This window comes from Cucumis melo, chromosome 10 (genome assembly GCF_025177605.1).
Source record: "Cucumis melo cultivar AY chromosome 10, USDA_Cmelo_AY_1.0, whole genome shotgun sequence".
NCBI lineage: Eukaryota > Viridiplantae > Streptophyta > Magnoliopsida > Cucurbitales > Cucurbitaceae > Cucumis > Cucumis melo.
Genome location: NC_066866.1, coordinates 2,500,033 through 2,520,664, shown reverse-complemented (window position 1 = coordinate 2,520,664; position 20,632 = coordinate 2,500,033). Strand labels below are relative to the sequence as shown.

Below are 20,632 nucleotides of genomic sequence, written 5' to 3'. Positions count from 1 at the left end.
AAACAAAATGGTTTTTTTTAAGATGAGTTTGGTAACCTTTCGATTTATTATTGTTTATTTGTTACATTGGAACTGTTCTCTATGAAAATAATATGAACATCTGAATTGGAATTCATTTATATGTATCCTTATTTCAAAATGCCAATTTTCTCTTAAAACAAAACAATTCCCACACGAAAAGATTTCGTCTTCCCCTAAAGTGGAAGCTCCCAAGAGAAAAGCAGGGTTCCTCCAAACACGAGGAAGAAGAAGTGTTGGCGTAAATTAAACTTGACAAAATTAGAGGAAATATTCTTAAATTTGGAAAGTTTCTCAATATTGATAGCAGATAAAAGGATCAAAATGGCAAACTAAAAAGACCAAGAAAAAATTGTTATAGAAATATTACGTCAGTTAAAAAACAAATGAAAATATGTTTATTGAAACAATATCAGTAACACGAATTAGAAAACAATAATAGAAAGGAAAAAAAAATATGCCTTTAAATTTCTTGATACAACTCTAAGAGCCCATTCGGCTCTTCACAAGGAGAAAGTCCAACAGCCCATTTATGGGTTGAACGGAAGCCTGTATTAAGATCGTCCCACATCGGAAAAACGATTGAAGAGCAGAAGTTAGAAGCAGTATATAAATGAAGGAAGTTCAACCTTTGAAACATACTTACCTGGACGGGGTCAATGGGCGATCAGGAAGGCTCATGGCCTAGGTTGGTGATCTCCATTGCACTTTAGGAGGGGTGCCCGCCTAAGGTCTGCCCAAAGTGGCAGAGCCTACGTCATAATTTGTGGCAGCGGGGGCCTGCGTTCGCGCGGCCCCTTCCCAAAATTAGTTAAACAAATTATTGACTTAGTGTTTCGGTGTTTTGATTTCGTTTGAACTTTTTCATTTGCAGAACGCGCTTTACCAAATATTTTTACCGTCAATCTTCGTCTTCATGATCGTTGCCGGGTGATTTTGGATTCCCTTTTTTTTGTGTGGTTTTTCCAGATTCTGCTGGGTGGTTAGGGAATTCTATTTCCATACTCCGTCGTTTACTTTGCTCTTTGCTCCATATTTCTTTTCTTTCTACTTTTGGACTTGTAAATTCCTATAGATTGGACCTTGACAGTTCGATATTCATTCGATTGCGAGTCGTTCTTGTTGAGAATTTCCATTCCGCACTTGTTTTTCTGATAGTGCTCGTATTTGCTAATGGAGAACAAATGTACTAATATTTTGTGGCGTTTTTATTTAGCGGCGGTACTAACATTTGGTTTAATACGCTCTACAACCAATTTGATAAAAAGGGGGTTGGATGTTTTCAGAAAACGAGGTTTTGTCATCTTTAGGTCTGAATGCGGTAATTTTTATGCGAATTGTGATTTTCCGGTTACTAAATTCATTCAGGAAATTGTTTATCTGTTCCATTTTCTATCGTGGGGGAGTTGCATATGCAAAGATTTGATTCTCCTTGAACTGAACTGGACTAGAAAAAGGTTCACGGTAGGACTAAAAAGCTTCGAAGAAGCTACTATGAAAGCGGGAGCTAATTTACTTCCTGCCTACACCAAAAACTGAAAGCAAGGCAAGAAGTGCATTTTCCTTTAAAAGTTAGATTTGGGTGAAGTTCCTTATTTGTACGATTAGGTGACTTCCATCGTTTGTTTTATTTGTACTACATTCTTACCAGTTCTTGGTGGAAAAGAACATGTGGGGAAGTTAGATCAGTCGTAAAGCATTGGTTTGCTTTTGTCTTGTTGTTTTATATTCTTTAACGGTGACTTCTGGTTCTCTATCTTCAAGACTTCAACTGAAAACATTACTTGATTAATACTAGAAGAATATCTGTTCTCAAGCCAGGCAACCATTTCTATATATAGCAATGGACATTGTCTATTTATTAAACCTGTGTTTTCTTGTTGAGTATGCAAGTTCATTTTCATGGGTTCCATTTCATGTTCTCACAATGTGTTCGATATTTACTTTTCATTTTCTTGCTGACTTATCTGGAACTCGTTAGGTTGCTCACATTCTTAAGGGTTTAATCTTGGAAAGAGTAGCTTCCTTTGATGGCAGAATGTACTGGATATATGATTTTGTTTCTAAGATTTTTGCCTTGATTAGTGATCACTGGAATTCACATTCTCGAGGATCATTACAACTTGTACTTCTCTGATTTTTAGATAAATATCACAAAACATATCTGCTGTTTACTGTACTACGTTGGTGATTAAGTAAAATATTTGTGCTTCTTTGCATATATGCTTCAGTGATATTTATTTAATATTTCTGAAGCCACTTGACTAGCACTCTATCCTAGGATCCCATGCTGGTGAAAATCATGAGCATTTGTGCATCCAAAAAATGATTTAACAGCTGCACTTTTAAAAGAATGATCCGTTTTTGAAAATAAACCAATTATCTTAGCTTCTTAAATGCGTGAGTGTGATAGTACAGAGGGATGTATTTTCACACATAACCAATATGTAATAATTCTTGGCATCTGTCTAAACTTGATTGTAGATCAAAAAAATCTGTACGGGAATGATGTTGATTAATTTTGCAGTTTAGCTCTGCTGGAGTACGACTATATTTCTTCAAGAAGGATCCGCTATTTTTGTTCATCCAAGCCTCTGTTTCATCAGCTTACCATCTTAGTTCGTGCAATTCCTGCTCTTGCGGGGAGAAGTATCGGTGACAGTGTTGAAAATTCCTTCACTTTAACCCTTCAACCAATACAACTATTACGAAGTTCGAACTATTATCTTAGTTCTCAGATAGAACTTAAAATGAATCACATGGTATGAAATCTTATCACTGAACAATTATGTCTGTCATGTTTTTGTTTCAATTCAGTTTCATTTGGTAATGGATCTGGAAATAATCATCTTCATAAACTAAAAAGAATACAACTTAAATTTGAAATCTATATGCCAAGTATTTAAAAATAGTTTTTTTTTTTGTTTGAGTTTCAGTTTTAAGCAGTTCCATCATCTATGAGTGTTTTAATTGTGTTATTGATTTGTGGTTGGCATATTTCTCTCGTTTGCTGAAACTGGAAGTTATTTCTCATATGCTCGGCAATAATGCTTTTTTTGCTTTATGTATAACGTGCAGTTCGTAAATGTGTATGCACCCAAGTATGGAACTGGCGGGAAGTTCTGGGAGATTGCGCACAGTTGCATGATTTTTCTTTATTACTCATGCATGGTATCGCTGTGGGAATACACACACTGAAGGGGCTCGCCGACGCATCAACTTCATTGGTGTTCTTTCTCCACTTCGACACTTGTTTTTAATGGATACTGTCGGAAACGGTCCCTACCCAATTTTTATGCTTATTCTGCAGAAGTAAGTTCAGTTGCTATAATTCTGCAATATTATTCTTCTACTCCCCCTACCGCTGATCTTAACACCGCACGTTGTTCTCAGACTTTGATAAAGAAGGATAGAGACGACGAGAATGACCCTGCAATAGCTGAATATCTAGATAAATTGGTCACCATAATATGGTGACCCTGCCTTGATTCTTGTAAGCTTCAACGCAAGTGCCGATAATCTTTAAATCAAAATAAATTTAGCTCAACTTGCATCAGCATGTGTTGAAACTTACATCCATATGTGTTGAAAACTAGAAGGTTGTTAGTTCCAATCCTTCGGCCCATTTCTATTAAAAAATGTTGTCGGTCTTAACTGCCCACTAATTTCTACTGCTGAAGATTAAAAATGATTGATAGATGTATGAAGTAACTGCGGGTGACGTACTTACTACATACGTTCATGATCAGTTTATAGAAACTCACTTGTTCTTCAGTTGATGAAGGGCGCTTCCAAGACCATTTATATTTTGGTTTTCAAGTAAGTGTAAAGCGTATGGTAGAGCTATATATTGGAAAGAAATTATCTTTCATCCCGAGTCTTGTGAGTTTTTGAGGCCAGTCTCTTCTTAATGTAAACTTAAAATTGATTAGAGAAGATGCGGCTCCTTTGGTATTCAAATATTTTGTGGACCGGGCTTTGAATCCACAAACTGATACCATCTTCTTGGCCCTGAATTTCCCTGATCCGTTATATAAATCAGGGATAGTTATTTGCCCTGTTTTGGTTATCTTGTTGGATATTTTTTATGCAGGTGTTTGGATACTTTGCAAAAATCTTCAAAATTCTTAACCTATTGTCCAATGCTTGAATATTAGAATAGGCATATAAATTATTCATGGGGGTGTAGTTTACAATGTACAGTGTTTAGTAGTCCAAACAAATAGTCGTATTAGAATAGTATTATTGACTAGTGCCTTATTGAAACATCCCTCTTATAGCCTTGTAATTAACTAATAAGAGTAGGACAACGTGAAGGAACCAAAGGCTTAAATTTGCTACGTTTGTTCTTATGTAGTCTTGTCTACCATACAGTTCCAAACAACTGATTCCTTCCCTTATTTTCTTTAATTCAACCAGATTCTTTTTCTTGAGCAATTTCTGAATGCATGGAAGCAAAACAAAGTTGACAGAAAGTAAAATAGGCGAGCAAGCTCAAGTCATTCATAAGGACCACAGTGATATGACTGTTCACATGTCATTATTTTTATTCCTTTTCATAGGTCTAAAACATCATTATTGCTAAATTCACCACTAATGAGTTCTACTTTTGTCTTCTTTTGGCCCCCACAGTAAATGGATTATTTATTCATTTTTTTTTTTTTATTACCATGATAATAATTAACTGTGCTTCCTTTGATTGGATTATAATTGTATGGCCCTATCTACCGGTTATTACTGCAATCTATTCGTAGAACTAATGTATCTTACTTTTTGCTGGTAGGTTTTTCCACTTCCACAATTTCTTGCATCTACGGTTTTGACTTTAACTCAGGTTCAATTCTACTCATTCAAACTCCAAAAGAAGGTACAGAAGAAAGTCTCTTTCTCTCTCTTCCCCTTGTGGATGTTTCTACTTTCTACATTCATCAAAACTTTGGCCCCCCTTCATCACAAACCTGTGAGATCAAGCTTCTAATATTTTCTACTTTCTCAATGCATTGGCTACCTATTTAGATTCTAATATCTTCTTCTTTCTCAATCTATTGGCTACTTATTTAGATAAAGATAGACTTCTTCAAGAGGAAAAGAAAAACAATACATTACAAGGTACCCATACCTTTTTGATAATTTGGTGGACATTTGTAGCATTATAAAATCTTTAATCAATATGTTGGAGTTAAGAAGTATAAGATGCAAAGTTGTAAGATAGTGTTTCTTAATAAATATGTAAACTTCTCGATAGTGTTTATTATTGAAGTTGAGTCGTTTAACAACCAACTTGGGTAAGATGGGCCAACTGTCCCCTTAGCATTCTCTCCCAATGCAAAATATTTAGATTGAAAAAAGACCAAAATAAACCTTAATTCAACCAATAAATTAAGTGTATCCATCAAAAATATTTCTTATTGAGAGAGATGGCTTTAATTTCCTGTGAATTATATATATGGGTATGAATAAGTTTGAGTGTTGGACCTTATGGTTGTGATAAGCAACACCACTAAATTGGCGTTATGCTGCCCACCCATTATGTATATATTATTGGTACAAGTATATCTTACTCCTGACACTTCTTTGGATTCTTTTTAATTGGTGAAACCCAAAGAATTCATCATCATTTCCCAAAGATTTCTTCTTTTGGCTTTAAATTTTCGTCTTCAAGCAAAGATTATGAGGATCAATCTCAAGTGGTTGCAACCCCATTTGTTTACCTCTCGCCAGGAGAGGTTAAAAAGGATAATATGTCTATTTCCTTCACTACCCCACTCTATCACATTCATATTTGGATTTGGAAGATGTCTAGTCTCTTCCTTTTGTGTTAGTATTTCCATTATCCCCACCGAAACCAACTTTGGTCTTTTCATTGCACAAAAACATGATTAAATAGGCCACCACTTTCCACTTGTAGTTATCATAATCTACAGATAAGTTGTTTACTATAGTCCAGACAACAACAATTATTATAGGTTGTTTTTCTTATGTGTTCTTAAAGTGATTATTACTCCTCAAAACAACTTTAGATGAAAATTTTCTATTGATTTGATTGACCTAGATTAGTAATGACTATTCTTGTCAAGTCAAGCCAAAAGCCTAAAATGTTGGCTGATCCAACCGAAAGCCAAAAAAAATTGTCGACGGCGTTTATATATTAATGGTGAAAGTTGAAGGCTGTCGACACTAGTGGAACGTGACGAGTTGAATTTTGCATATTTGACCATAAGGAAAAAAAAAACACTATCCTAAGATATAGATACAATGTTCTTAGGAAAACAAATAGAAAAGAGAACACAAGAAAAGGCAAAAGTAGACTCACCTTTCCCCAAGTGCTCAATATCCCATTTAATGTTTATCCTCCATTCACTCCCACCAATCATGTTAATGAGTAAAATGTATAAAAAGAGCACAAAAAGGTGGCTTTTTGGCAGATGGCCATGTTTTTCTTTTTCTTTCAATTTATATTATTCTTACTTCTATTTGGCCTTTTCTTTTCCTTAATCATGTGCGTAAATTGGAGTGGGAGATTTGAACGACACTAATCAAACTTTGCTGATTAAATTGTTGTTATCATTGTCGCCGTAATTGAAACAACTTTTGTTGTGCCTTTTTAATACTCAAAAGTCGAACTCAATCTCCATGACACCTTGTGGTATGTATTTATATTCCTTTTCTTTTTCTAATAGAACTCTAGGTTGCGATGAAAATAAAACACTTTTACAAAATTATTGTTGAGTTAAGTTCACTTTGACGTATGAAGTTCTGTTTTCTTTTTTATGAAATGAAGTAGAAATTATAATGTAAATCGTTGTATTTCGGTGGACAGGTTATTTATATAACAAAGACAACTTCTATTTTTCTAAGATGTTGATTAGTTTTAAAAGATGTATGGTATTTGTGATATGGAGATGTCGTTTGTCATAAGAACTATTTGGTGGTGGTTTGGATGATCCAATGATGATAATCTAAATAAGATATTATGATTATACAAATTGAATGTCAAAATCAGGTACCAAACAGCCTTGTCTTTTCCATTGTTCACACATTATTCTGTTGCTTTTCAATTCCTTCCTACTTGTTTTTCACTGTTTCACACTGCTACAAAACAGACCAATGAAACTGCCAATTTATTGATCATTTCTCTTCATTACCTCTTGTCTTTCCATTTTTACATCTAAAACCCTTTTTCAGCTTTGACTTATCAATTTCCAATTTGTTTTTCTTCGTTTAATTCTTGGTTTGGCTCTCGTCTGCAGATTTTTGGACTTTAATTGGTAACTATCTAATTCTTATTCCCGTAGTTTTAGATTTGTATAAATTAAGAAATCTTTATGGTAAGAAATATTACTAAGATCTAAGAAAATTACAAAAATTTCTTACCAGTATAGATCGAGATTCATTTTTTTTCACCTACATATAGTCTATCAAGACTAAGCCGTTACATAATAAAAATTGAAACTTAATTTTAAAGAAGTTTGTTTTTTTTTATTGATAGGTTATGTTCAAAATAAAAACTAAGACTTAATTTTGCAAAATTTCTTTTATTATAGGTTATATGATTAGTTCTTTTAAGTTTAGAAATTAAATCGTTAGAAATTTAAAAGTTTGTGGATTAAATTAATTTCAAGGACCAAATTGTCGTTGTTATAAAAGTTTAGAAATTAAAAGTATTTTTAAAATCTTAAATATATTTTTCGGTTCTAACAATTGACTATGGGTACTTTATTCATTGAATTATGCTTGGATTGAATTGACAAATGAAATGAGTAGGTTTTATCCTTTCCATTTTGTTACTACAAAATTTCCTGAGACAATTAACACAGGGTTTGAACAAATCACAGTATAAATCACACAAAATATTGATTTTTTTCCCATTTGAAAATAATTATTTTATAATAACTGAGTTTCATTCGAAGGTTTTATATTTTTCACGTTTACGGGAAATGTTATATTTACAAACAAAATTGAGTGGAGATTGAGAATGTATTTCTATGTTTGTCTGCATGAAATTGAAGAACATATTTCTCTCTTTCATGACAAAAATGAAGACATGATACAAATGAAAATGACAAAATTATTGAATGAGAGTATCTATAATTGTGAGTCATATTTGCTCATTAAGTTGCAATTAAAAAAAAATGGTACATATCATTTCATCAGAAAAGTGTGGAGTTGGGAGAAGTACAAACTCTTATTAAAGCATAATGAATTGACCTCCAACAATGGATAAGAAATAAAGGCTTTATTTCGATTATCTCAAACAAAAATGCCCATTTGGCAACCTCAATTGATTGGAGGATCGGACTTCATTTATTCCAACCCTTCAATTTTGATTTTAAAATAAATTCAGAATTTTCAAAAAAAAAATATTTCAAACTAAACAAAATATACCCTAAAATCTAATAAAATGCATACTACGAGTAATAATATTAACCCATGTTTTCAACTAAAAACAATGTTCTTAGCAAGTCGGTCTTTCCTTTAATGGGAGAGTTGTTACCAAACCATCTCTCGAAGCGAGGGTTTTGACATCTTTTCAAGGTTATTTTTTGATATAAAAATATGTGGAGTTTTGTAAGAATTTGATTTTGTAGTATATCTCGTCTCCTAAAGCAAGTGAGAAACACTCAAATATCAAAGGAAAAAAAAAGTATATGTGAACCATCCTGGGTTAATATTTGGAAAATTAAATTGAAGGAATAAAAAGGAACCTTTTTTTTTCATTAGTTCCAAAAGACTTAGTTGAGGAATTGAAGGATTAAAAAAGAAGGTTTTTTTTTTTTTTTTTTTTTTTCCATTATTTCCAAAAGAGATCCTAGCTGTGGTCTACAAAATGGTTTGAGAGAGTATGCAAAGAAACTATTCCAATGGCTAATAAGTAGAGAGATGGAGATACCAATGAATCCCAAGTGTCCAACTTTACAACCAGACTTCATACCCCACCTTCCACTTTTTTCCATTCCAGATATACAAACCAGCATATAAACATCCATCAGGCCCAGGCATATTGAACCTTAAGAAACTAAAACCTTCTCTCTTTCTCTTTTCCCTTTTCTTTCTCCTTTTCTTTTCTTTCTGCAGCTGCAACTACAGTCTCAGCAGGCACTGAGATACCTTACAGTTGATATAAACAAATAAAAAACAGAACCCATTTCTCACTTACTGTTGTATTTCACCACTGCACTTTCTCTCATCCGCATGAAACCATTTTCTCTCTTAATCATATCATATGGAAGAGTCAGATGAGCCTAAGACTACCAACAAATTCAACAACAAAACTGGGACTTTCAAAGCCAGGATTAACCCTCATCATCCTCATCCTCATCCTCATCCCCATCTTCTTCATCATCAATATCAGCATCATCAGCTATGGCAGTACTCAAATCAGTATGCTTTTTGTAACCAGAACCATTTCCAAAGATGCTGTCCTGTCCTTCTTCCCCTTCCCCTTCCTCTTCCTCTTCCTTCTCCTATTCCTCTGCAACTTGCTCTTCCTCCAAGTAAAACCACAAGACCAAAGCCCCATTTGCAGAAGCCTTCTTGTAAGCTCAGTAATCCTCCTTTAGCTGCCACCTCTGATACCCATGTCCCAATAATAAAGATTTCTCCAGGTAAAGCTCTATGAATGAACGCTCTTCTTTCTTGTGTTTTTCTCTGTTTTATTTGATTAGGGATTTGTTGACTCTGCATTTCCACAGTTTCTTAAGTGGGGGTCGGTGGATTGTAATCATTCTGACATTTTTATTTTTGTTCAGCTCCAGAAGGGCTACGACTGAAAAGCAGTTTGCCACTTAAAGGAGAAAATGGAAAAGTGAGTCAAAGTAAACCAGAAGTATTAGTGGCTGCAAGAAGACCAGATTCTGGAGGTGTGGAAGGGCCAGTTATTCCTCTTTTAGCTAACCATTTCTTAGTTCAATTTGACCCTTCACAACGTATTTACCATTACAATGTAGAAATTTCTCCCAACCCTTCTAAAGAAGTTGCTAGAATGATTAAACAAAAACTTGTCGAAGATAACTCAGATTTGCTCTCTGGGGCGTCTCCTGCTTATGATGGCCGCAAGAATCTTTACAGCCCAATTGAGTTTGTCAGAGATAGGCTTGAGTTTTATGTCAGCCTTCCAATTCCTTCCAGCAGGATGAAAGTTAGTGAAGGAGAGATTGAACATAAGCAAGCCTTTAAACTCTTCAGGATAAGTATTAAACTTGTTTCAAAATTTGATGGGATGGAACTGAATAGATACATGACAAAAGAGGGAGATGATTGGATTCCAATTCCTCAAGATTATCTTCATGCCTTAGATGTTGTATTGAGGGAAGGCCCAAATGAGAAATGTATACCTGTGGGAAGATCTCTGTATTCAAGTTCAATGTGGGGAGGCAAAGAAATTGGGGGAGGAGTTGTTGGCTTAAGAGGTTTTTTCCAAAGCCTTAGACCCACACAGCAAGGCTTAGCTATGAATGTAGATTGTTCTGTCACTGCTTTCCATGAAAGCATTGGAGTGATTCCTTACTTACAAAAACGTCTTGATTTTCTTAGAGATCTTTCTCAGAGGAAGACAAGAGGTTTAACCATTGAAGAAAGGAAGGAAGTGGAGAAGGCTTTAATGCATATCAGAGTTTTTGTTTGTCACAGAGAGAGTGTTCAAAGATACAGAGTTTATGGCTTAACAGATGAGCCTACTGAGAGTCTCTGGTTTGCTGATAGAAATGGGAAGAATCTAAGATTGGTGGGTTACTTCAAGGATCATTATAACTATGACATTCAATTCAGGAATTTGCCTTGTTTGCAGATTAGTAGAAGTAAGCCATGTTATCTTCCTATGGAGCTTTGTATGATTTGTGAAGGGCAAAAGTTTCTTGGGAAGCTCACTGATGAACAGACTACTAGAATGCTGAAGATGGGTTGCCAGAGGCCAAAGGAAAGGAAAGCTAATATTGATGGTGTAATGCAAGGTCCTGTCGGGCCAACCAGGTAAATTTGGAAAGTTCCAAAAACAATTTGCTATTGAATGTCTTTTGATTCTCAATTTGCTTAAGTATTCATTTTTTCACTTTCTAACATCATTAGTTTGCTTTGGCTTACAGTGGGGTCCAGGGAAGAGAATTCAGCCTCCAAGTTTCAAAGGAAATGACCAAATTAAGTGGGAGAGTTCTTCAACCACCCAAGCTAAAGCTTGGCGAAGGTGGCCAGATTCGAGATCTAATTCCCTCCCGCCATGACCGACAGTGGAACCTTGTCGATTGCCACGTTTTTGAGGGAACGAGAATTGAGAGATGGGGATTGATAAGTTTTGGTGGTGTCCCGGATCAGAGGTCAAACATTCCTAGATTTATAAACCAGCTCTCAAGAAGATGTGACCAATTAGGCATATTTCTCAACAGTAAAACAGTTGTACCACCTCAATTTGAATCAACCCAAGTACTCAACAGTGTCTCACTGTTGGAATCTAAGCTTAAGAAGATTCACGGAGCTGCATCTAACAACCTTCAGCTCTTGATATGTGTGATGGAGAGGAAACACAAAGGCTATGCTGATTTGAAACGCATTGCCGAGACTAGTATCGGCGTTGTAAGTCAATGTTGCCTTTATCCTAATCTTGCCAAGTTGAGCTCTCAATTTCTGGCTAATTTGGCTCTTAAGATTAATGCCAAGGTTGGTGGTTGCACTGTTGCTTTATACAATTCGTTACATTCACAAGTACCTCGACTGCTCCGAATGGATAAGCCTGTGATCTTCATGGGTGCTGATGTAACTCATCCTCATCCCTTGGATGATTTCAGCCCCTCCATAGCTGCTGTGGTTGGTAGCATGAATTGGCCAGCAGCAAACAAGTATGTCTCCAGAATGAGATCACAAACACACAGACAAGAAATCATTGTGGATCTCGGAACAATGGTCGAAGAGCTGCTCGAGGAATTTTATCAAGAAGTGAATGAATTGCCATCACGAATCATATTCTTCAGAGACGGCGTGAGTGAAACCCAATTCTACAAAGTGCTTCAAGAGGAATTGCAAGCTATAAAAACAGCCTGTTCTAGGTTCCACAATTATAAACCTCCTATAACTTTTGCTGTTGTTCAGAAGAGACATCACACAAGATTGTTCCCATTCAAAGTCGATCCATCTTCGAATCAAACTGAGGTTCTTGATGAAAATATTCCGCCCGGGACAGTCGTTGATACCGTAATTACTCACCCAAAGGAATTCGATTTCTATCTATGCAGCCATTGGGGGGTGAAGGGAACAAGCAGGCCTACACATTATCATATCTTGTGTGATGAGAATCAATTCACTTCTGATGAACTACAAAAGCTAGTTTACAACTTATGCTACACATACAACAGGTGCACAAAGCCTGTTTCATTAGTACCTCCAGCTTATTATGCTCATCTTGCTGCTTATAGAGGCAGACTTTACCTTGAACGATCCGACTCAACAACTCATACTCGAGGAATATCCACTGTCTCTCGAGCTGCCCCTCCAAAAACAATGCCTCTACCGAAACTTAACGAAAATGTTAGGAAACTAATGTTCTACTGTTGAAAATCTGTTGTAACTTTCATCGACTGATGCAACCAATGTATATCTTTGATGCCATTGATCAAAACTGCATCCAGTCCAAACTACCTCACCCAATCAACATGCTTGTATTCCCCTAATAAATGGCAACATTTGAAAATTTGAGATCTACTGTTATGACCATAGAATAATATGTAGATATTTCTAATGAACAGTAACATAATTCATTAAACTTTATTCCATGAAACTGTTTGTTTAAAGTGATTGTTTGTAATGGGCATCAAAATGATTACTAAGAACTTACAAGTAATTCCCTTTTTCTACCAGGTTTTATCAGGGTACAAAGTTTCTATGATTACACACTTAAATAATTCTCCTATTATTATAGCTCTAAAGTAAAAGTAGTTCATCAGGTGTGTGTGTGTGTGTGTGTAATAAAAAAGAAAACATGATGAGAGAAAAATTACAAAAAGAAAAAGAACTTTTTAGAAGAAGATATCATATTTGTTAAAGCAATAAAGTTAAAAGACAAAATGTTGCTGTTGCAAATTCAGAACCTACCCCAGCCTTAGATCATCATATAAAGAAGCCAACTCCCACATTCAAAATGTCCAAACTGACCCTCAGAGAAGTCCAAAATGTCAGAAGTACTGAAAGAGATCACACAGCAAAAAGCAGAAGAAAACAGACAAGGGTATTTTGGGAAAAAAGAGAAACAAAATTGCAAAAAAAGAAAAATATTAATATAAAAATTGTAGCTGACATTACAGATTCATGCAATGCAATGCAAAGCAAAGCCAAACCCCATGAGGAATAAATAATAAAGAAGGAGAGAAAAGAAAAAAAAAAAAGGGTTTTTATTAGAGAGAAAGGAGTAAAGTGAAGTTCTGACTTTTGAAGTTGCCATTTTGTCTGTAGAGGGAAAAATGAAAAAAGGAATGGGGAATTATTTTTCATTTTAATTAATTTATTATCGTAATTGGTTTCTCTTTTTTGTTAAGGCTGTTTGTGGTTACAGCTTTTTATCAAAACCATTAATGTCTCTACGTCAGATCTTACTTTGAAGTACTGCACGGATTCTGAATCCGACGCGACACAAAGACTATAATTTCTTGAACCCATCACCCCTCTATGGGTCCCTTCTCTCCTCTCCCCCTAATCTTTTTTGCATACTTCTTTGTGCATTTATCAAACTCATCTCCCATTCTCCAATTTTTCCAAAACAATTGCTTTTAAATTTATATACAAAAGTTTTTTATCATTTTCTTTTTTCTCCTATTCAATTGGGTTGAGTTAGATTTTCTTTACAATTTGAAATTTTTATTTTATTAGTTTTTGCAAATTTTTCCTATTATTATCGAATGTTTCCAATGACTCCATCCAGCACCGTCCTTCCTATCTTTGGCAGCAACCATCACTACTCTTCTCAAGCATGCTTCGATGATATACCATCTCCAACCCTTTGACTACTACCCTCTAAGGACAATGTGACCACCTCTGACAAAGACCATCATCTTCATTGACAACCTCCACCCTTCAACTCTGTCCGACTACTGCCTTCCACACCCCAATTTTGATAGTTACTATGGTGACCAACTTGGACCCAACTATATCAATATCTCCAATACCAAACTAAAAAAAGAAAACACATGAAAAAATAGTAAGTAGAGGGAAGTGTTTTTATTAATTTTACAAAAGTAACATTGATAATTTATAATGTTTAGCAGTTGCACCAACTTTCATGCTTTAGGGATGTTTGTTTATAATTGAATCGAATGTTCATCTTTATTCTTACCATAAGCTTATTTTTTTTATAAATATTATATTAAAGTAGTTGCACTTTACATTATTCTATGAAATTTTCATAAGTTTTGGTTGCGTATGCCTTGGGACATGTTTGATTGAAGATTTAAAAACAATGAATTCGATGAATACAACGTTGTATGTAATGTTTTCAGTGGTAAATTCTAAAATTGAACACTATCTTAGACAAATGTTTAAATGAATTTGATATAAATATTTGTAAATCATAAAACTAACTTTTACTTTAGTTGATAACAAGCTATTATTATGTTACTTAAAAATATATTGCGTTAAAAAAAAATTGGTTAAATTGCAATTTTTGTCCCTAAAATTTGAAGACAGTTAGAGTATAGTTTGATAAACCTCGTATATAATTCTTCTTTGGATACCAAATAATAAACTTTAATTTGTTAATATCCATTGGTTGTGACATATGAGGATGGTACAATGTTTGGATTGATAGTGATAGAGAGAGATGAAAGGGCTCTCAATCTCAAACTTATATTGTCTCTCCTACCAAAAGTAAACTTCTCCTTCAAACCTTTTCTTTTAAGGGCCAAACCCATTGTCCCTCTCTCTCTAAGGAATCTAATCTTCTTTTTATTAAAAGAAAAGTTCTTATATATATATATATTAGAACAGTATATTCTTATAATTTACTGTTAACAAAGTGTAAACAAAAACATTTTTTTTTATTTGCAAAAAAAGTAAAACTAGTGCATTTTACTCTAAGAAATTCATTCCACTATTATTTTAGTTTGTGTAAAAGAATACTACTTTATGTCTTAAGTCTAAGAATTGCACGAATTAATTTAAGCTCTAAATCATTGTAATTGTAACTGTATCAATTTATATTTGAACTGTTCCAATTTAAACGTCAATCTAAAATTTATTTGACTATTATTAAGTCAATTAATTTAAACAATTTCACTATAAGTATCATTGAAAATCACCAATGCATTAACTCTTTACAAACTATATGAGTAAACAGAGAGAGAGAGAGAGAGAGAGAGAGAGAGAGAGAGAGAGAGAGAGAGAGAGAGAGAGAGAGAGAGAGAGAGAGTGTGTGTGTGTGTATGCTGACGTGGCACGGTACAAAAGGGGGGTAAGGACCGTATGGTAATTTCGGGGTATTGAGTTCGTCATGTTGGCCCCACTTCTACGAGGTTCAAACTCAAATAAAAAGAAAATGTAAATATCGAAAGCAAAAAGGTTGGAATTTTACCCATTAATTTTTATAATTCTGGAAAGGAAAGTAAAAAGTTGACCAAGAAATTGGAGTTGGAAATTAGAGAATAGATGGTCTTGAAATTCGTGAAAGAGAAAAAAGATTTGGGTTATCTTCTTCTTCAACCAAAACCAATTCCTCCCTTAACGAACGGTCAATACTTCAATCCAGGTTAATACGAAAAGATCAAAATATGAATCGAAAATCGAGGCGAAATTGATGGAAGAGAGAGTAGTAGTAGTAGTAGATAAGAATAGAGAAAAAAAAACACAAAAGAAAGAAGATTCGTTAGTGTCGGTGATGGAACCTTATTCTGAAGAAGAGAGGAGGAGGAGGAGGAGGAGGAGGGGGTCCAGTTCAGTCCAGGTAATTGGCTCAATCTCCAAGAATCCTTATGGAACGACAACGAGCTCATTCTATACCGACGTGACGTTTTTTTTTTTTTTTCTTTTGTTGTTGTTGTTGTGGCGTAATGTATTGTCGATTTTCAAGAAAAAAGGAGGAAGGGTCCCGTCCCGTTCGTCCTTTTGCTCCGTCTGTTCTTTGATTTGATCGGACGGGACGGATATGCCAATATCTCAAACTTATTTCTTTCCTCTCTCTCTTCTGTGATCTCTGTGTTCTGTTGCAATGTACAGTGGCATTTATGAACACCTTTTGCTCAATTTAGTCGTCCAGATTTCTCACTGTTTGATGATTGATGATGATGATATTTGGGTTCTTTGAATTGTGGGCTTCCACTTTAGGCTTAAAGAGAATGTTATGGATTATTGATGGTGGGCTTTTCTCCTGCCCCTATTCGATTTGCCCAAACCACAACACGAAGAAGAAGATCATGTTTGGTTCTCTTCTTACATAGATTGTTATCCAAGTTGTGTACTTTCAAATTATTATTACTTATTGTTATCTTACAAATTACAAAACCTTTTGATTTTATGATAGGCCTAGATCAATGAGTTTTGAGATATAATGAGCTTGTAGGACTAGATTTAGAGAGTTGTAAACTTTAAACCAAGAGTTGATAAGATATAAAATTGATCATGTTATAGTAGTCAGATCTGGTAACATGTTGGGCAGCCGAGTTCTACTCCTTGTTGACAAAAATGCATTTCCCATCCAGTTTAAGATATTTTCATGAAGTATTAACTAGGTAAAATGAGGTTCCATGATGGAACCTTGGTCAATTTCGAGATTGAAACAATGAATTATGGAGATAAGTCATAAACAAGTTGGCTAAGATTACGTTCCTAATCATACATATTCTGGGGAAAATACATTGATATCAATTAATAATTATGGATGAAATGAAACAAAGTAAGAAATAAAATAGTACCTAATTCAAGCTACTTCAATTGATAGGATAATGAAACACATTTTCATGAGCATACTCGGAACGAAAGGTGAAAACACTCGGAAAGTAGAGATATTCAAAGGATTTCTAAGTTATTGTCATTGAATCACTCAAATCACATCATTCATAGTTTGAGAATTGACTAAACCAAAAATGGGTAAGAATGAGAGCAAGTGCGATCAAACTGAAGAAATAGCAAAGCAACTTAAGAGAAGAAAAGTTCAAAGCTGGACCTTGGGTTTCAGGCGCCGAAGAATCAATCAAGAACTTATTCTAGATGCAGCTCAAAGTTTTCAAACAGTGATTATCAATTGAGCAAAACAGATGTTGAAATGCTGTCCAAAATGAACAATATCCTTGAGAACTTGAAGCGTTCTTCCAAATGAACATCTTATCTTTTTACACTCATTTTGCAGCCTTCCAACTTGAATCCAGTGTTTAAGAAAATTTGCTCACCAATTCCCTTCAACTTTCTACTGTACAACATCAATTCTCATATTCATTTTTCAGAACAAAACTCTCAACATTCTACATTCCATAAATAGTCACAGATAATGCCCTCTTGCATTAGAAAACTATTCAGCCAAAGTTTTCCAAGCGTTTCTGCGATCTAACTAACCTGAAAGTGACATCTTATTAATGATGCTTTAAACTTATGAAGAGATTCTGCTTTCTTCACATCTTATGCTCATCAATGAAGCAATATTTATATATATATAAACATCCATGTGTATCAAGTATCTATCTACAATGTAAGAATAGACTCTGCCATTTACTACATGTAATCTTTCACAATATATCAGATCTTTGTGACTCGACAGAAGGAAAATCAAGGCAACACAATTAAGAAGTATATATTCCTAACTGGCGCTATCATCTTCTTTATCTAGAAAGAGATCTTTGTGTCTAATCCAACCTATGAAACTATCAAATCAAAGAATACCAGCTGATCCATCAGAGATAGCAATATCCAAAATTGAATCATGTTCACCATTTGAGATCACCATACTCGAAGATCTGCAGCTGAAGTAAAAAACTGCACTCATCATAGAATCAGTAAGAACAACAAATGAATACATAACCACCAAAAGAGGCCCTTCCCATATCCTGGAAGACCCATCTCCATAGCTCAATGTCTTAACCCTATGTTCAAACAATCCCTCCACAAACACTGTCCCAATTGTAGATCCCAGAAATATCAAAAGACCCACTTGAGTTTGACCCCTAATAAGAACACAAGATCGAAGCAATGCCCCAGGTCCCGCAACATCTTCCAACACACAGATAACAATAGCTATGTTGCAGATGATGACAGCATTAGCAAAAATAATAGAGAAGACAAGCCCCACAATCACAGCAGCAGATACAATTAGATCAGGCGAAAACCCCAATACATAAAGAGTAGTGCAAACAGCTCCAAGCAGAACCAAGAACATTGTAAGACAACCAACAATTGCAAGACACACCGAAGCATACGTGGAGAGAAGACGATTCCATATATTACGAACTATAGCAAGAAACAGGCCTAATTCAAACCTTCTTTTTGCATATGTACAATCCACCGTATGAACGACAGCCGCTTTAGATACCAAAGAAAGAGTAAGAAACAAAGGGAAACACATAGCTGAGGAAAGAATCGACTCTGCAAATCTCTGGCATGAATGTTCAATGATAGGCATCAATGGAAGCCCACTGGACTTAGCAACTAATATCAATCGAATAGTCAGCATTTTAACAACCGACTCATCAACTAACACATTGGATAGAAACACAGCGGAAACAGGGCAAATGACCAAAATGGCAATAAGCACAAACGCAGTAGAATTGTAACGAAGAATCCGAACCGTTTCTCTCAAGATCTCCAATGCGCTCATCGAGTGGAACTGGTTATCGGGTTGGATCCCAAAATCAGAGGGTTTTGACGCCACAGTAACCAATGGAAAATCATCGTATTCTTTGTTGATGGGAAAAGAATCCTGGTGGGTATCAAGAGAATCAACAGAGGATGACAATTCCATTGGAGTTAACTCTTATTGGAGGAGAAGATCGGGGTTAGAGCTAAAAAAAGAGGAACCCCATGAAAGGGAAAGGAGATTCAGAAATGGGAAACAAGAAAGGTCAGATCTGGGGAGATGAAAAGGGAAATTGAGACGCCATTGATGGAATTATGGGAAACAGAAGTTTACGGGAAATGGGAAGAAGAAAAAGAAGGATTTAGGATTGTGGGTAATGGGAATGGAGAAGAAAAAGGGGTATTTGGAAGGATGATTTGAGGATACAGACGTCAAATTCCGCGTTCTTTCTTCAATAATCTGTCATTTGTGTTGGCTTTCTTTCAGGGACAGTCTTTGTCTTCCTCATACAAGTAATCGGCGTCAAACATGATCCTCCAAATTTAATTTTCATTCTAATTATTCATTCTTTGATTTTCCTTTTCTTTTTTCTTCTTTTTTTTTCTTTTTAATAATAACAATATCTATTTCAAATTTCAATCCAGTTAAAAATTCACATTTATTTCTTGTGGATTTTCAAATGTTAATTTTGCTATTTGTATTTTTCTTTTTAAATGACTATTTTCGTTTTCCATTGGAAACTAAAGTGGTAATTTATCGAAGTTTAATAGAACTAATAAACTATGAAAATAAATTTAACAAAATTGAAAAATATAAAAACTAAAATGAATAAAAGTCAAAATTACGAGATCCAATAATATTTAAAACTTATTTAATTGTATTAAAATATAAGTTTTTCTTTTGTAATAAATGTAGATAAATGAAAGAATTGATTAGAGCTGAATGGCAAATAGACTTTTTAATTAATAGCTTATTACTATAAATTTGAAATCTTACTCTATTTTATAAATATTTTTAATAATTTTTCATTTCCAATAACTTTTTTCTTTTAATAATAATTAAATCATTACCATTTTTTTTCCAAAAGAGGAAAAACCATTACAAACTTTGTAGTAATTAACATTACTGAAAAAGAACCTTATAAATTAAACAATAAGAGTTATGTGTAAGGATGAAATAAATGCTTTTGAACTAAACTTTTTTAAAGAAATATAGTGAAGATGTTTTTATTCTAATTAACCGAAAATTTAATTTGAAATTTAAGGAATTAAAATAGTGCAAACAAAAGAGACTATATGAGATTTCACCAATTTATTCCCATTAACTTTTTTTTTAATTTTCCACATTTGTATAATTTTAAACTTTAAACTTTATTTTTTTTTTTTATATAGTCCCTACAATTTGAGATAATAATAATTTAAGAAAATGGGGAATAAATAAGCACAAAACTAGAAAAGTAAGGAAAGGTTCTTCTTGGCTTGGCAGGACAGAATATGCAAAAGTGGTGCATCAAATTTAGATGTAGAGGAAGATTGAAAAATTAAGTTGCAAGCAACAAGTAAGCATTGTTTCTGATTTGGTTATGGTTGGAACCATATATAATAAACCACACCATCAATGCTACATAAATAGAGACAAATAAACCCATTCGAACTTATGTAAATGGTTTGATCTACCACCTTCCAATTATTGAAGAAAGGACATAATAACATTTCTTTTACATGAATTGTTAGTCTAGACCTAGTTAGGTAGGTAAAAACCGCCGATGTCGGACAAAGATATGGTGGAACCTCTTATTATCCTCTAAATAGTATGATATTGTTCGCATTGAACTTAAACACTTTTTATTTTGCTTGTAAACCT

At 34.4% G+C, this 20,632-nt stretch overlaps 3 protein-coding genes and 1 non-coding gene across 9 annotated transcripts; 3 read left to right on the top strand and 1 right to left on the bottom strand.

Moving 5' to 3' along the window:
- The first annotated feature begins 468 nt into the window (after positions 1-468).
- On the top strand, positions 469-5,272 carry LOC107990804 (uncharacterized). Of its 6 annotated transcripts, XR_007824398.1 has the most exons (6): positions 489-2,143; positions 2,546-2,780; positions 3,097-3,330; positions 3,412-3,511; positions 4,802-4,978; positions 5,080-5,272. XR_007824398.1 is itself a non-coding variant. In XM_051091139.1 (3 exons), the coding sequence occupies exons 1-3, from the start codon at positions 935-937 to the stop codon at positions 3,214-3,216; spliced, it is 369 nt and encodes a 122-aa protein (XP_050947096.1). In that variant the 5' UTR covers positions 510-934; the 3' UTR covers positions 3,217-3,569. The 6 variants fall into 6 exon arrangements, 1 of the variants encoding a protein (XP_050947096.1); XR_007824399.1 differs by having other exon boundaries at positions 469-948; positions 1,387-2,780; positions 4,802-5,272; XR_007824397.1 differs by having other exon boundaries at positions 484-2,143; positions 3,097-3,511; positions 4,802-5,272.
- Positions 657-819, top strand: LOC127151644 (U1 spliceosomal RNA). The gene has a single exon (XR_007824690.1). It is a non-coding gene; the product is annotated as a U1 spliceosomal RNA (small nuclear RNA).
- Positions 5,273-8,853: 3,581 nt separating the features above from the next.
- On the top strand, positions 8,854-12,705 carry LOC103489157 (protein argonaute 7). Its single transcript, XM_008448179.3, has 3 exons — positions 8,854-9,623; positions 9,768-10,986; positions 11,100-12,705. Exons 1-3 carry the CDS (start codon positions 9,242-9,244, stop codon positions 12,556-12,558), a joined length of 3,060 nt encoding a protein of 1,019 aa, XP_008446401.2. The 5' UTR covers positions 8,854-9,241; the 3' UTR covers positions 12,559-12,705.
- A 4,284-nt stretch (positions 12,706-16,989) lies between these two features.
- Positions 16,990-19,281, bottom strand: LOC103489158 (uncharacterized). The gene has a single exon (XM_008448180.3). It carries the CDS (start codon positions 18,932-18,934, stop codon positions 17,849-17,851), a length of 1,086 nt encoding a protein of 361 aa, XP_008446402.1. The 5' UTR covers positions 18,935-19,281; the 3' UTR covers positions 16,990-17,848.
- Positions 19,282-20,632: the final 1,351 nt, after the last annotated feature.

What these genes read in the sequence shown, in the direction of transcription:
- LOC107990804 (XM_051091139.1), top strand. An exon ending in AACTTAAAATGAATCACATG is followed by an intron (nt 2,781 to 3,096) that starts GTATGAAATCTT and finishes TATAACGTGCAG; the next exon opens with TTCGTAAATGTGTATGCACC.
- LOC103489157 (XM_008448179.3), top strand. Translation starts at nt 9,242, where the DNA reads ATGGAAGAGTCAGATGAGCCTAAGACTACCAACAAATTCAACAACAAA. An exon ending in AATAATAAAGATTTCTCCAG is followed by an intron (nt 9,624 to 9,767) that starts GTAAAGCTCTAT and finishes ATTTTTGTTCAG; the next exon opens with CTCCAGAAGGGCTACGACTG. An exon ending in GGTCCTGTCGGGCCAACCAG is followed by an intron (nt 10,987 to 11,099) that starts GTAAATTTGGAA and finishes TTTGGCTTACAG; the next exon opens with TGGGGTCCAGGGAAGAGAAT.
- LOC103489158 (XM_008448180.3), bottom strand. Translation starts at nt 18,934, where the DNA reads ATGGAATTGTCATCCTCTGTTGATTCTCTTGATACCCACCAGGATTCT.